The sequence below is a fragment of the Cebus imitator genome, unplaced genomic scaffold, assembly GCF_001604975.1.
Source record: "Cebus imitator isolate Cc_AM_T3 unplaced genomic scaffold, Cebus_imitator-1.0 Scaffold640, whole genome shotgun sequence".
Classification (NCBI taxonomy): Eukaryota; Metazoa; Chordata; class Mammalia; order Primates; family Cebidae; genus Cebus; species Cebus imitator.
The window spans coordinates 295,776-311,600 of record NW_016107955.1 but is presented as its reverse complement, the minus strand read 5'-3'; the positions used below and the strand labels follow the sequence as shown (position 1 = coordinate 311,600).

Sequence of the window (15,825 nt, the reverse complement as noted above, 5' to 3'; positions counted from 1 at the left end):
ATAAAAAAACTAAATTAAAAATGGACTGCAAGTCCATTAAAAAAAATGTACTGTAAGTCCATAAAAAAATAAAATAAAATAAAATTTGAGACAGGTTCTCACTGTTGCTCAAGCTGATCTCAAAATCCTAGCCTCAAGTGATCCACCATGCCTGGCTAACATTCTTTTAAATATTTAAAAGTGCTTAGCAGAATGCCTAGAACACTGTACACTCCTGGGACACTATGACAACTTTCTATCACTGTTATTATAATATTGGTATCAGGGAGGCAGTAAATGAAGCATATTTGGTAAGCGTGTGGGCTTTAGAGCTATACTGTCCAGGGTCTGGTTCTGCTATTTAATAGTTATGTGAGTGGCGGGGCGCGGTGGCTCACATCTGTAATCCCAACACTTTGGGAGGCTGAGGCAGGCAGATAGCCGAGGCAGGCAGATAGCTGAGGCAGGCAGGAGTTTGAGACCAGCCTGAGCAACAAGGCAAAACCCTGTCTCTACAAAAATAAAAAAATTAGGAGGCTGAGGCAGGTGGATCACTTGAGGTCAGGAATTCAAGACTAGCCTGGTCAACATAGTGAAATTCCATCTCTACTAAAAATATAAAAAATTTCGCCAGGTGTGGTGGCACCCACCTGTCACCCCAGCTCCTTGGGTGGCTGAGACTCAAGAATCACTTGAACTGGGCTAGTAGCGGTGGCTCATGCCTGTAATCTCAGCACTTTGGGAGACCGAGGAGGGTGGATCAGCTGAGGTCAGGAGCTCGAGACCAGCCTGACCAACCTGGTGAAACCCTGTCTCTACTAAAAATATAAAAATTAGCCAGGTTGGTGGCTGGCACCTGTAATCTCAGCTACTCGGGAGGCTGAGGCAGGAGAATCATTTGAACCCAGGAGGCAGAGGTTGCAGTGAGCCGAGGTTGCGCCACTGCACTCCAGCCTGGGCAACAAGAGTAAAACTATGTATCAAAAAAAAAAAAAGCTCTCAGACAGCTGGTGCGCCTGTCCCGCGAACATCCTCCTGCCCTCAATCATGGCTTGTGGTCTCTAGGCCAGCAACCTGAAACTCAAACCTGGGGAGTGCCTCTGAGTGCAGGGCGAGGTGGTCCCTGACGCCAAGAGCTTCGTGCTGAACCTGGGCAAAGACAGCAACAAGTTGTGCCTACACTTCAACCCTCGCTTCAACGCCCATGGGGACGCCAACACCATCGTGTGCAACAGCAAGGACAGCAGTGCCTGAGGGGCCGAGCAGCGGGAGGCTGCCTTTCCCTTCCAGCCTGGGAGCGTCGCAGAGGTGCGTATCAGGTAGACCTGACCATCAAGCTGCCAGGTGGATACGAATTCAAGTTCCCCAACCGCCTCAACCTGGAGGCCATCAACTACATGGCAGCTGACGGCAACTTCAAGATCAAGTGTGTGGCCTTTGACTGAAACCAGCTAGCCCATGGCCCCCAATAAAGGCCTCTGCTCCCTCTGAGAAAAAAAAAAAAGGAATCACTTGAACCTGGCAGGCAGAGGTTGCAATGAGTTGAGATCATACCACTGCACTCCCGCCTGGGCAACAGAGTGAGGCTCTGTCTCAAAAAAAAAAAAAAAAAAGTAGCCAGCCATGGTGGCAAGCACCTATAGTCCTGGATACTTGGGAGGCTCTGGCAGTAAGATCGCTTGATCCTGGGAAGTCGAGGCTGCAGTGAACCATGGTCGGACCACTGCACTTCAGCCTGCATGACAGAGAAAAGACCCTGTCTCAAAAATAACAATAACTCCCTGTGACCTTAGGCAAATTACTCTGTGTCGTCGTTTCCTCATTTGTAAATTAGGGTAATCGTAGCCATTCCATAAAAGTAATCATAAATGAAGAATTAAATGAGTAAATACATGTAAAGAACACTGCCTATCATACAGTAAGTGCTCAACAGATGTGAGCTATTGTCATTATCATTAAGACTATCAGCCAGGCACTGAGCCACACCTATAATCCCAGCACTTTGGGAGGCGGGCGGATCACTTGAGGCCAGGAGTTCAAGACCAGCGTGGCCAACATGGAGATACCCCAGCTCTACTAAAAATACAAAAAAAAATTAGCTGGGCGTGGTGGCGCGTGCCTGTAATCCCAGCTACTCAGGAGGCTGAGGCAGGAGACTCGCTTGAACCCGGGAGGCAGGGGTTGTGGTGAGCCAAGACTGCACCACTGCACTCCAGCCAGGGTAACAGAATGAGACAATGTCTCAAAAAAAAAAAAAAAAAAAAGAAAAAGACTATCATTACACATTGGGTATGTCTCATCCAAAATGCTTGGGATCAGAAATCTTTCACATTTTGGATTATTTTGGATTTGGGATGCTCAACCTGTACTTCTTTTCTGTGGACCATCAACCATAATAACTGTAGCCCACCTCTGTCTCTACTTTCTTCCGTTCTTCCAGATCCAAACGGTCCTGGTCAGCTTTCTGGTCTCGATTGAATTTCTCCAGCTCCTGGGCCAGGGTAGCTGCTCTCTTGCTGGCTTCTTCTTTCAACCGGTGGTATTTCTTCACCTGTGTTAGGGACAGGGAAAGAGAACAGGGATGACCAAGTCAGCAGATGTCAGCCCAGGGATCTCCTCCCTGCCAACCCCTTCCAGAACTTACCTGATTCTCCTCCAAGGTCAAATCTCTGCCCTGACTCTGACTCTCCTCTTCCATCCGTTCTTCAAACTCCTGCCGGGCCTTCTCCACTGACAACATCTCCTTCTCCAGCTCATCCATGTCACCTTTACGCTTCTTATAGTGCTTCTGAGCATTCTGCAGAGACTTCTTGGCTGCTTCCAGCTTCTTGATTTTGTGGGAGGTATTCTCCTTGGCTTTGATGTACTGAGGCCGCTTCTGGTTCAATTCTGAATCCTTCTCCCTTTTGCCAGAAGGGCGGGGGAAATCAGTGAACATTATGGAAGAAGGGAGGGTTCCCAGGCTTTTTACCCAAAGGGGAGCTTAAGCCCCTGAGCCAACCTCAGGGAGTTAAAGAACAAGGGTATGATGCCCCACAGATACTGAAAAAAAGGGGCAGTCTGACTACTCTTTGGAAGGTATGACTTCACCCTGGCATTCCAGCCACTCCATAAGGAAAAGCTACCAACTCTGCCTCAACCCTGGCCAGGACACTCATTAACAACTCCCAAGAACATCCTGTATTTACTTAGTTGGCCCCTGTCTGATCTAACCTTTTCAAATTCCTATCCTTTAAACTTCTAGCTTCAGTTTTCCTTTTCTAGGAAGGCCTTCCCAGCCATTCCATTGGCTGGGCCTCACATTGCTTCCTCTTTCTTGGCAAGGCCACCATCCCTTTTGAGCTCTCCCTCATCTGAGCACCTGTCTACCGAGGGCCTGATTGCTTAAATATTCTATTTGTCTAAACTGCAAGTCAAGAAATGGGCTTGGTTCTTACAGAAGCAAGTCAGGAAAGTAACAGAGAAAAAAGCGGGCTCGGAGGAACCCTAATGAACAGCACGGCCTCTTGGTTTCCCACAAGTTGCAGGCCCAGGTCCACCTCTTACTTGATCTCTTTCTCAATCTGCTGCTGCTCCCGCATCATTTTGCCCAGCTCCTTCTTCTTTTCCTTCAGCTCATCCTCCACTTTGTCCATACGCTTCTTGTCCTTCTCGATCTCCTTGTTCTTAGAGGCCAGTTCCTTGTTGAGCTTCTCAATTTCCACTTCATTATGGTAAAGCTTAAAGAGCTGCAGTTGTACCTGAGCTCGTACTACCTCATCCTTCAGGCGCTGGTAGCGGTCAGCCTGTGCAAACAGGGGAATGGTGGCAGGGGTGCATCGATAAGGCACTGGCTCCATCCTGGTCCCTCAGATCCAAGAGGTAGCTTGGCCACCTACCTCTTCTTTCTCCTGCTTTGCTTCCTTGCGTTCAGCTGCAATATTTTTCTTGCGATGGTAATTAAACTGTGTGTCCTCTTCAGCCTTCACCATTTCCTTCTTTCGCTTGTCATACTCCTGTGCCAGCTCCCCAGAGCGACTAATCTCTTCAAATAGAGCTGTCCTCTCTTTGGGGTTCTTCATGGCAATAGATTCCACAGCACCCTAGTAAAGGTCGAAACACTCTTCCACTTCAGACCCCAGCCAGCCCAGTTCACCTTACCCATTTCCACTCCTTCATCCAAAAAAGTTCACTGACGTTCTCTCCCACGCCCCTGGTGCCACATTTCACACTGGGCTTTGAGGACAAATTCCTTGCCCTCTGTGGAGCACAGGGAGCCAAAGGGAAGCGACAAACACAAAGACAACACAGTGTTACGTGCAGTAACAGAAAGAGCACATGAAAAGGACAAAATGAAGCTTGGGGGTAGGAGACTGACAGGGATAGCTATCTCAGAAGGCTTCCCAAAGGTGACATCTGTGCTGAGTTTGGAAGATGGGAGGAAATTAACCAAGAAAATAAAAGACAAAAGGTGGCCAGTCATGGTAGCTCATGCCTGTAATCCCAGCACTTTGGGAGGCCAAGGCAGGAGGATCGCCTGAGGTCAGGAATTCAAGACTAGCCTGGCCAAAATGGTGAAACCCCGTCCCTAGCAAAAATACAAAACTTAGCCAGGTGTGGTGGCAGGTGCCTGTAGTCCCAGCTACTTGGGAGGCTGAGGCAGGAGAATCGCTTGAACTTGGGAGGTGGAGGTTTCAGTAAGCTGAGATCGTGCCACTGCACTCCAGCCTGAGTGACAAGTGAAACTCTGTCTCAAAAACAAAAAAAAGAAAAGGTTATTCCATGTAGAGGTAAATTAATATGCAAAGACCTGTAGGTCAAAGAAAGCAGGTGAATTTGCAGAACCATAAATGGTTTAAGTAGGCTGCAGTGCAAGGCTGGAAGAGAAGAGCATGCAGATGGTATTTGGATTTCGATGATGATATTTCCCAAATGATAGGCTTAGGAATTTGGATCTCATCCTAAGGCAACAGTTCTCAAATTTCAGCCAGCATCATAATAAGCGGGAGAGCTTGGTAAAACATAAACTGCTCTACCCCACCCCACAGTTTCTTCCAAGTCAGGAGGTCTAGGACAGGGCCCAAGAATGTGCATTTTCTAACATGTTCCCAGGTAATGTTGATACTGCTGGTGTGGAGACTACAGTTTAAGAACCACCACTGTAAGGTAATAAGGAATCACTGAAATGCTTTAAGGAAAAAAGGGAGGGGAAACAAAACAAATGTGTGTCCTCATAAGATGAACCTGGCTCAGAGGCCATACTGGACTCAGGAAGCTCAGTGAAGAAGGTGCTACATTAGTTCAAGGGAGAGATGATAAGAACTGAGATGAAGCAGGCACAGTAGGGATGGGACATGGTCTGGCAAAAACCAGATAGCCAACAACTGTTAAAACCGCCCACCTGGAAAACGAGGAAGTTACGAGCTTTGATGAGAATGCCCAACTTCTCTAATTCTTCACTGTACTCATGTAGCTGGACCACTTTGTTGTTGATCTTGTACTCAGAGGAACCCCCTACAAAACAATGCATGAGTTGGCAAGGGTCAGGCCTCCTTCCTGTCCCAGTCAACTAGTCTAGCCACCTCCCAGGACCCAAAGAGAGCCTTCTGGCAAGCCTCACCCACCTACAATGACACGGGCAAAGGTGCGGTCCTCAGCACCCTCCTCAGAGTAGACCATGCTGACGAAAGCCCGGTTGGCAGCTGGCTTGCCCACAGGCGCTCCATGGATCAGGTCCCGCAGGGTCTTTACCCGCAGGTTGCTGGTTTTTTCACCTAACACAAAGCTGATGGCATCCATGAGATTTGACTTACCTAAGGGAAGAGGGGACAAGGCAGTAGAGGGAAAGTCAGGATGAAGAGAAGAGGAAAAGGAATAAAGATATTGAGATGAACAAGAATGCTCCTTCAGTACTCAAACTAATGGGAGGAGAGATTGCTCCTCTGCCCCCATAGAGACTGAGCACAACCAATGCTCTGGGTCAAAGGCTTAAGAAAAACAGTCCTCCTGCAGTTACTGTATAGCAATCAGAAGCTATACAATAGGACCCAGGCCAAGCATAGTGGCACACACCTGTAATCCCAGTACTTTGGAAGGCCGAGGCAGGGAGATCGCTTGAAATCAGGAGTTTGAAATCAGCTTCGACAACAAGGCAAAACCCAGTCTCTACCAAACTTTATTTATTTATTTATTTATTTATTTTTTTGAGACGGAGTTTAAACGCTCTTGTTACCCAGGCTGGAGTGCAATGGCATGATCTCGGCTCACACGCAACCTCCCCCTCCTGGGTTCAAGCAATTCTCCTGCCTCAGCCTGCCAAGTAGCTGGGACTACAGGCACGCGCCACCATGCCCAGCTAATTTTTGTATTTTTAGTAGAGACGGGGTTTCCCCTTGTTGACCAGGATGGTCTTGATCTCTTGACCTTGTGATCCACCTGCCTGGGCCTCCCAAAGTGCTGGGATTATAATCTATAGACGTGAGCCAGCAAGCCCGGCCTCTACCAAAACTTTAAAAATTAGCTGGGCCTGGTGGCATGCACCTATAGTCCCAGCTATTCAAGAGGCTGAGGAAGGAGGATCGCTTAAGCTCAGGAGTTTCAGGCTGCAGTGAGCTTTGAGGACACCACTGTACTCCTGCCTGGGCGACAGAGCAAGACTAACTTGAACCTAAACAAGCCTTTAGACTTATCTTCCAGTTTCTAGGAAATACAGCAATACAATATAGAGGAATATAGTAAGGTTTCCTCATGGAAATCTTAACATGAACACAGAACGTGGGATGTTCTACAAGACAAATGGCCTGATCTTTTCAAAAAGTCAGTGTCGGCTGGGCGCGATGGCTCATGCCTGTAATCCCAGCACTTTGGGAGGCTGAGGCGGATGGATCGCGAGGTCAGGAGATGAGACCATCCTGGCTAACACAGTGAAACCCCATCTCTGCTAAAAAAATACAAAAAATTAGCCAGGCATGGTAACATGTGCCTGTAGTCCCAGCTACTCGGGAGGCTGAGGCAGGAGAATCGCTTGAATCTGGAAGGCAACGGTTGCAGTGAGCCAAGATCGCGCCACTGAACTCCAGCCTGGGTGAAAGAGGAAGACTCCGTCTCAAAAAACAAACAAAAAAAGTGTCTAAAATGAAAGGTTGAGAGAACCATTCCAAAGCATGAGAGATTTCTGAGGCACAGGCAAAGAGTGCACAAACTCTGACTCGACTCTGGTTCCAAAACAACAAAAAGACATTTAAGAAGCAAATTAAGGAAGCTTAAATATAAACTGGATAATTGATGACATGAGGAAATTTTCTTAGCTGTACTCATAAAATAGCGGTAGTACAGGAGAATGATGATTTTCAGAGGTGAATGCTAAAGCACTTGGGGTGAAATGTGATTGAGTCTGTAATTTACTTCCAAATGACTAATGCTTGCAAATATGTGCTTATAAAATTTCATAATAAAATTGGAGGAGAGGAGAAGGCACAGGAAACAAAATATGAACATCTAAACAGTGCAACAGTAATTGCCGCTGAGAAAGAAACTAAACAGCTAGGGTCAAGGGAGTTTTCTTTTTACTACTGTATATTCTAAAGGATTTTTAAAATTGCATGCCATGTTCATGTATCAGCTATTCAAATAAACAAGGTTTTCAACATTAACAGTGGTTATCCTTTCAGTAGTAGAGTTACAGTTTTTACTTTCTTCAATTTAGAATCTGAAAAAAAGATATTATTTATTTGTTTGTTTATTTATTTTATTTATTTTTTGAGATGGAGTCTTACTCTGTTGCCCAGGCAGGAATGCAGTGCTGCAATCTCGGCTCACTGCAACCTCCACCTACCAGGTTCAAGTGATTCTCCTGCCTCAGCCTCCTGAATCACTGGGACTACAAGTGCGTACCACCACACCCGGCTAATTTTTATATTTTTAGTAGAGATGGGGTTTCATCATGTTAGCCAGGTTGGTCTCGAACTACTGACCTCAAGTGATCCACCCACCTTGGCCTCCTAAAGCACTAGGATTACAGGGGTGAGCTACCATGTCCAGCCCTTCTTTCTTTATTTGTCGCCCAGGCTGGAGTGCAGTAGCAGGATCACAGCTCACTGCACCCCTGACCTCCTTGGCTTACGTGATCCTCTTGTCTCAGCTTCCCAAGTAGCTGGAACCATGCGCAGGAGCCAGCACGTCCAGCTAGTTTTTGGATTTTTGTAGAGGCAGGGTTTCCCTATGTTGCCTAGGCTGGTCTAAACTCCTGAGCTCAAGAGATCTTCCACCTTGGACTCCCAAAGTACTGCGGTTACAGGCATGACCCACTGTGCCTGGCCAAAAAAGCAGGTGTTTTTTTTTTTTTTAATGTTTAGGCCAGGCACGGTGGCTCATGCCTGTAATCCCAGCACTCTGGAAGGCCAAGGTAGGCGGATCACCTGAGGTCAAAAGTTTGAGAGCAGCCTGGCCAACATGGTGAAACCCCATCTCTACTAAAAATACAAAAATTAGCCAGGCATGGTGGCGTGTGCCTGTAATCCCAGCTACTCAGGAGGCTCAGGCACGAGAATCACTTAAACCCAGGAGGCGGAGGTTACAGTGAGCCGAGATTGCACCACTGCCCTCCATCCTGGGCAAGAGGGAGACTCTGTCTCAAAAAAAAAAAAAAAAAAAAAAAAGTTTAGATGGGCTGGTGGACAAGGAGGAACAGTTTAGTCTCTATAATTTCTATCTCAAGATTCTCCCTAAACAACTTATATATGACTTCAAACTGAAGATCTGATTTCCAACACCTTTCTACTCAGCCATAAAAAAGCAGCCCAAGTCCTTCCATGGAGATGGTATAAGACCATGACTAGGTTAAGCACGGTATCTCATTCCTGTAATCCCAGCACTTTGGGAAGCAGAGGTAGGCAGATCACTTATCTCAGGAGTTTGAGACCAGCCTGGGCAACACGGCAAAACCCCGTCCTTACAAAAAATACAAAAATTAACTGGGCATGGTGGCACACTCCAGTTGTCCTGGCTACTCCAGAGGCTGAGGTGGGAGGGTTGCTTGAGCCCAGGAAGTTGAGGCTGCAATGAGCCATGATTGTGCCACTATACTCCAGCCTTAATGACAGACCCTGACTCAAAAAAAAAAAAAAAAAAAAAAAGGCCAGGTGAGGTGGCTCATGACTATAATCCCAGTACTTTGGGAGGCTGAGGTGGGTGGATCACTTGAGGTCACGAGTCCAAGACCAGCCTGGCCAACATGGTGAAACCCTATCGCCACCAAAACTGCAAAAATTAGCCAGGGTGGTGGTACACATCTGTGATCCCAGCTACTTGAGAGGCTGAGGCAGGAGAATAGCTTGAACCTGGGAGGCAGAGGCTGCAGTAAGTCAAAAATCCCACCACTGCACTCCAGCGTGGACCACAGAATGAGACTCCGTCTCCGAAAAAAAAAAGAAAAAAAAAAAGCTTGGGCTTAGAACCAACAGACCAGATTCTAACCTTACTTTCACTACTTCTTAGCTGACCTTCCATTCCCTCGCCTGGAAAAAAATGAAAAAACCACAACTCACAGGTCTAAAAATATGTGTGGCACATACATCTCTGTTGGAACGGCAGGAGCACAGGCATGGGTTCTGAGAACCACGGACAAGTTATCACACCTCTGTGCCACAGTCTCCTCACGTATAAAACGAAGCTATTGGCATTTCCCTCCTAGGATCATTTTGAGAATTTAAATGTAAAGGGTCCCTTGGCTCGGAGCAGTGGCTCATGCCTGTAATCCCAGCACTTTGGGAGGCTGAGGCGGGCAGATCACTTGAGCCCAGGAGTTTGAGACCACACTGGCCAACAGGGCAAAATACCATCTCTACTAAAAATACAAAAACTACCCAGGTGTGGTGGTGCACACCTGTAGTCCCAGCTATTTGGGAGGCTGAGGCACGAGAATCCTAGAACCCAAGAGGCAGAGGTTGCAGTGAGCCAAGATCACGCCACTGCACTCCAGCCTGGACAAGAGAATGAGACTATCTCAAGAAAAAAAAAAAAGAAAAGGGTCCCAAAAAATAAAGTACTTGACACAAACAGTAGGTAATTAATTAATGAGTCCTATCCTAATACAAGTCTGGACTCAGCTCTTGTCTCCCTCATCACAGCAGGACTAGAACATCATGCAGACCAGGAGTCAGCCTTTTAGGAACCAATGTCCAACCTTTAGGCTTCTCCCATCATTTCCAGGGATGACAAAAACATCTCACAACCACAGGCCTCTCTAATCACAATCAATCTTGTAAACATTTTAATAATACATATTATGGACTGAACACCAGTAAAATTTTTCAAGGAATGTCTGCTTTACGATACTCACAAACCAATGAAGATATAAAAACAGACACCATCAATACAGGACTTAAAACATTAATGTGTGCCAAGTGTCTACGGTATGCCACAGAAGAAGAGTAATTCAGCAAAGGGACTAAAGGAATGCCTTGTAGAGGTGGACCTTGAAGAAAGGGGGCAGGTGAGGAAGTGCTACGGCCCTTTTCAGAACAGCTGAGAATACAAATCTAATGCTGAGGGGACTGAATGCCAAGAGATACAACCTAGCTCTTTCAACAGGGGCCACTACACCAAAACCCTAGGAAACTGGGTGGTCACCGATCATTAGTCCTCCAGGCCAGTGGTTCTCAAACAAGTTGGGGGTTGGGGGGAGTCACACTCACCCCCTGCGACATTTGGCAACGTCTGGAGACAGTTTTGATTGTCATGCCTGGGGAGTAGGGGTGCTACTGTCATCTAGCAGGTAGACGCCAGGGATACTGCTATACATCTGCAATGCACAGGGCATGTCCCACAGCAAAGGATTATCTGGCTGGAAATGTCAACAGTGCCACTGTTGAGATATTGAGACGCCAGGGAAGGTACTGAGTACGTGCTACTTCAGCAAGGGCAGCCTCTTAGGCTATGATATCAGCTAGAACATCTCTGGGGTGGAAGACTACAGCAAGATTCCAAATGAACATGTGAGATAAGAGAAATCCATGATGTATCGTTTGGAGATAGGAAGATACAAAATAGAGGCTTTACCTGACCACTTTTTCTAAAGACAACACCCAAGTCACTTTATCACATCCACCTGTCTCATTTCCTGCATAGCACTTACGATAGCCTAAAATCATCTTATTTTCTCCTTTATCTTCTTTCCCCTCTGGAATATAAGTTCCCTGTAAGCATGGACTTGGTTTATTCTATTCTCCGCTGTCTCCACAACTTGAAATTGAAAAACTCCTGATAAACAATAAGCATTCAACAAATTTGGTAAAACAATGAGTTTCGGCTTTTGACGGTTTCGGTGGGGCGAGTTCGAGGCAACTACCTTTAATATAGCGGTTGGGGGTGGGGATCGAGACCTCAAGCACTCTATAAAGACTGGAGCGCTGGGTCTGAAATTCAAAAGTGGCGCCTTGGGAGAGCAGTAAAAAGGAAAGAGTTGGAGTACACCAATGCAAGGCAGCAGGGGACGCTGGGCTGAAACAGAAGTGCACCGTTTGGGACCGGAGGCCACAGGAGAACTACGACCTGCACACACACTTTCCGGAGAGGGTCAAATAAGGCTGGGAGGCCGGCTCGGGCCGGTCCAGCGGGGAGCCGCGTGGCGGGGGACTGGCAGCTGGCGGGCAGCTGGCTCCGGACGCGCCTCCTTTGGCGGGAGACGGAAGTGGGCGGGGTAACGGGCAGCTCGGCCAGTACCACTCGGCCAGGGCGGGGGCCGCGCAGGAAGCCGCAAGTGACACCTGGAAGGGGTTCGAGTTAGAGCAGCCGCGCGGGGACAGCGGGTTCCAACAGAACCCCCTGTGGACGGGCAAGGAACCCGTAAGGGTCCTCGACGTTTCAGGTTACATGGGCCGAGTTGCACTACTCCAGCACCGGATAAGGGGTCCAGGCCGGGACGTAAGCAGGGCCGCAGCCAGGTTTATCTCACCAGAGCCATTTGGTCCAATGATGGCGGTGAACCTCTGAAATGGTCCGATAATCTGTCGACCCTTGTACGACTTAAAGTTCTCGATCTCAATCAGTTTCAGGAACCCCATGACGGCCGTTGCGCCGGCGGCAGTACGACAGGCCGCGCCGTACGACCGGGAACTGAGGTAGTCCGCGCGGGAAACGCCGCAGTGCAGGCCGGGCGGCCGGCAAATCTCGCGATATTATGTCCAGGCCTAACGTGATTTTTGGCTTCCGGCAGGAGTGGCACCAGGGGCGGGAGCTACGTTCTGACGCCGAGGTTTTATTGTTGCGTTTCTGAGGCGCGAGCTGACAATGTGTGTGGTGGCCGCGCCCCCTTTCTTGTTGCATGGCAACAACAAACAATTGTACTGCGGAAGGAGTACCCAAAGGAGTTGGTGCTGGGCGGAGTCAGAGCAGCTCTTGAGGTTCAGGGAGGCGGGGAAGACCTGGTCCCACGCTTGCTGAGACAGAAGTCACAGCAGGATTATGCCCCTCAGGGCAAGAGGAAGGTGGGAGCTCGGCTGTGGCTTTAGCCTGGCCCAGACTTCAAGGCTGGGTCAAGGACAGAGTCGGGAGTTGGAAGGACCCTGGGGGAAAAAGAGGGCTGGACGGGAAGGAGGGGCCAACGGAGTATTCAGTGTTAAATGAGCTCAGGCTTTGCTAATGGTGGGGTGGGATTGGAGGCGGGACGGGATGCGAAGGTGGATGGGGTGTGAATAGGGCTGGGGCTACTCCCAGGCAACAGGGATACAGGATGGGGAAGGCTATGGCCTGAGATACTACCCCTATCCCCTGCCCCCTGCGGTTCTACCAAGCAGAGTTCAGAAACTGCCGCCGTAACCCAAGAACAAAGTTGCATGCAGAGCCAACCTAGGAGCTTCAAAATCGGGATTCCTTACTGAGAAAGGTATTTTGTGTGAACCCCCAGGAGTCAGGGTCCCTAAGCCAGTGCTCTCGACCTCCATCTACCTCTCCATGCCTCTCCCCCATCCCAGTCCCACAGCTCTATACCACTCTGCTACCTTACCTCTCTTCCATCTCCGCTCTCTATCATTACTAAGGCCAGGGCCTTAGCAATCCAAGAAGCTTAAAATGTCTGCTGAATCTTCCCCTTCAGTGACCTTATACTGTGGTGGCAGGTGGAACCGTTGGTAAGTTGGTGCCATTCTCAGATTTAAACATGGAAAGGATCTGGTGGTTGCCATAATCATTACTGTAACTTTTTTTTTTTTTTTTTTTTTTGAGACAGTCTCACTCTGTCGCCCAGGCTGAAGTGCAGTGTCACAATCTTGGCTCCGTGCAACCTCCGCCCCCCAAGTTCAAGCAATTCTTTTGCCTCAGCCTCTCAAACAGCTGGGACTACAGGTGCGTGCCACCACGCCCAGCTAATTGTATTTTTAGTAGAGACAGGGTTTCATTATGTTGGCCAGGCTGGTCTTGAACTCCTGACCTCGTGACCCGCCTGCCTCGGCCTTCCAAAGTGCTGGGATTACAAGTGTGAGCCACTGCACCTGTCCCAACTATTTTTTTATATTATGTCTGAAGGATGGGAAGAGTCCTAAAGACTTAGGACAAGTCCAGGGAAGTGAGAAAATGGCTGGGCATGGTGGCTCACACCTGTAATCCCAGGGTGAGGGAGGCAGGCCAAGGCAGGAGGATCACTTGAGTCCAGCAGTTCAAGGCCAGCATGGGCAACATAGTGAGACCCTATCTCGACTAAAAATTTAAAAATTAGCTGAGTGTAGCAGCTCTCACCTGTGGTCTACCCAGAAGGCGGAAGCAGGAGGATCGCTTGAGCCTGGGAGGTTGAGGCTATAGTGAGCAGTGATCACACCACTGCACTCCCACCTGGTTAACAGAGCAATACCCTGTCTCAAAAATAAATAATTAAAGGGAGGAAGCTTGGTAGATGAAATCTAGTAGGGGAGCCATAAATGAAGTTCAGCTGGGAGAAACAATCAGCCTAAGGGGATAAAGTGGCTAACGGAAAACAATCTCATATAATCCATGGGGATATACTGTTCCCTTTTAAAAGATGAGATAGTGAGCATGGGTGACATAGCAAAACCCCATCTCTACAAAAAAATTTTAAAAATTAGCCAGGCATGGTGGCACACACCTGTAATCCCAGCTACTCAGGAGGCTGGGGCAGGAAGAGCCTCTGAGTCCACGAGTTCAAGGCTGCAGTGAGCCATGATTACACCTCTGCATTCCAGTCTGGGCAACAGAGAGAGACCCTATCTAAAACAAATTTAAAATAAGTTTTTAAATAAAAAAAAGTTGAGATGGCACTTGGGGGGGAATTAAATTGGATCCTTATATCACACCATACACAAAATGCAATTCCAAGTAGATTAAAAACCTAAATGAGGCAGTGGCTCATGCCTGTAATCCCAGCACTTTGGGAGGCCAAGGCAGGTGGATCCCAAGGTCAGGAGTTCAAGACCACCCTGACCAACATGGTGAAACCCCATCTCTACTAAAAATACAAACATTAGCCTGGCATGATGGCGTACGCCTGTAATCCAGCTACTCAGGAGGCTGAGACAGGAGAATCGCTTGAACCGGGAGGTGGAAGTTGCAGTGAGCTGAGATCATGCCACTGCACTCCAGCCTGGGCGACAAATTGAGACTCCATCTTAAAAAAAAAAAAAATGAGAAAGGCAAAACTTTAGAAATTTTAGAAGAATATATAGGCCAGGCGCGGTGGCTCACGCCTATAATCCCAGCACTTTGGGAGGCCGAGGCGGGTGGATCACGAGGTCAAGAGATCGAGACCATCCTGGTCAACATGGTGAAACCCCGTCTCTACTAAAAATACAAAAAAATTAGCTGGGCATGGTGCCGCGTGCTTGTAATCCCAGCTACTCAGGAGGCTGAGGCAGGAGAATTGCCTGAACCCAGGAGGCGGAGGTTGCGGTGAGCCAAGATTGCGCCATTGCACTCCAGCATGTGTAACAAGAGCGAAACTCCATCTCAAAAGAAAAAAAAAAAGAATATATAGGAGAATATCTTTATGACCTCAGGATAGGGAGGAATTTCTTGAGTAATAACTACTAAGCTCAAAGGAAGAGAAGGGTAGGTATGACTACATTCAAATTCACCATAAAGAAAGTGGAAAGATAGGTGAGTGCACACAGAGAGCTTCTAAAATATTGATAATGTTCTATTTTCTGAGTTTTGTGTAGAGTTCACAGGTGTTCATTTTGTTAATGTGCTTTATAACCCACACGTGTATCAATCACATTACTTTGTTTTTGTTTTGTTTTGTTTTTTGAGATGGAGTCTAGCTCTGATGCCCAGGCTGGAGTGTAGTGGTGCGATCTTGGCTCACTGCAACCTCCGCCTCCCAGGTTCAAGCGATTCTCCTGTCTCAGCCTCCCGAGTAGCTGGGATTACAGGTGCACGCCGCCATGCCCGGCTAATTTTTTGTATTTTAGTACAGAAGGGGTTTCACCATGTTGCCCAGGCTGGTCTCAAACTCCTGAGCTCAGGCAATCTACCCGCCTCAGCCTCCCATAGTGCTAGGATTACAGGTGTGAGCCACTGTGCGCAGCCAACCACATTCGTTTGTATGTATCAATTGTTACCTTAAAAATCAAGTGATAGCCAGTACGGTGGCTCATACCTACAATCCCAGCACTTTGGGAGGCTGAGGCAGGCAGATTATTTGAGGTCAGGAGTTCGAGACCAGCCTGACCCACATGGTGAAACTCCATCCTATTAAAAATACAAAAATTGGCCGGGCGCGGTGGCTCAAGCCTGTAATCCCAGCACTTTGGGAGGCCAAGGCGGGCGGATCATGAGGTCAAGAGATCAAGACCATCCTGGTCAACATGGTGAAACCCCGTCTCTACTAAAACTACAAAAAATTAGCTGGGCATGGTGGCG

At 48.0% G+C, this 15,825-nt stretch overlaps 2 protein-coding genes and 1 pseudogene across 7 annotated transcripts in view; 2 read left to right on the top strand and 1 right to left on the bottom strand.

Moving 5' to 3' along the window:
- Positions 1-12,143, bottom strand: part of SMC1A (structural maintenance of chromosomes 1A) — a 44,715-nt gene extending 32,572 nt beyond the window's left edge. Inside the window, exons 1-7 of the mRNA XM_017517635.2 lie at positions 11,912-12,143; positions 5,583-5,771; positions 5,360-5,472; positions 3,858-4,061; positions 3,526-3,764; positions 2,624-2,882; positions 2,390-2,530 (exon numbers count right to left, since the gene is read on the bottom strand). Of these exons, the coding sequence (XP_017373124.1) occupies positions 2,390-2,530; positions 2,624-2,882; positions 3,526-3,764; positions 3,858-4,061; positions 5,360-5,472; positions 5,583-5,771; positions 11,912-12,020 (1,254 nt within the window). The 5' untranslated portion in view covers positions 12,021-12,143. The remainder of the gene's footprint in view (positions 1-2,389; positions 2,531-2,623; positions 2,883-3,525; positions 3,765-3,857; positions 4,062-5,359; positions 5,473-5,582; positions 5,772-11,911) is intronic.
- On the top strand, positions 1,027-1,470 carry LOC108295448 (annotated as a pseudogene). The gene has a single exon (XR_001821408.1). The product of XR_001821408.1 is annotated as a galectin-1-like (transcript).
- The window catches only part of RIBC1 (RIB43A domain with coiled-coils 1), a 12,262-nt gene continuing 8,566 nt past the window's right edge, over positions 12,130-15,825 (top strand). Inside the window, exons 1-3 of one of the 5 annotated variants that reach the window (XM_037734599.1) lie at positions 12,199-12,443; positions 12,753-12,841; positions 13,052-13,085. The gene's annotated coding sequence lies outside the window, so the exon portion shown is untranslated. Of the gene's footprint in view, positions 12,444-12,752; positions 12,842-12,995; positions 13,086-15,825 lie in introns of all 5 variants that reach the window. The other 4 variants (XM_017517643.2, XM_017517641.2, XM_017517639.2 and 1 more) reach the window with 4 other exon arrangements.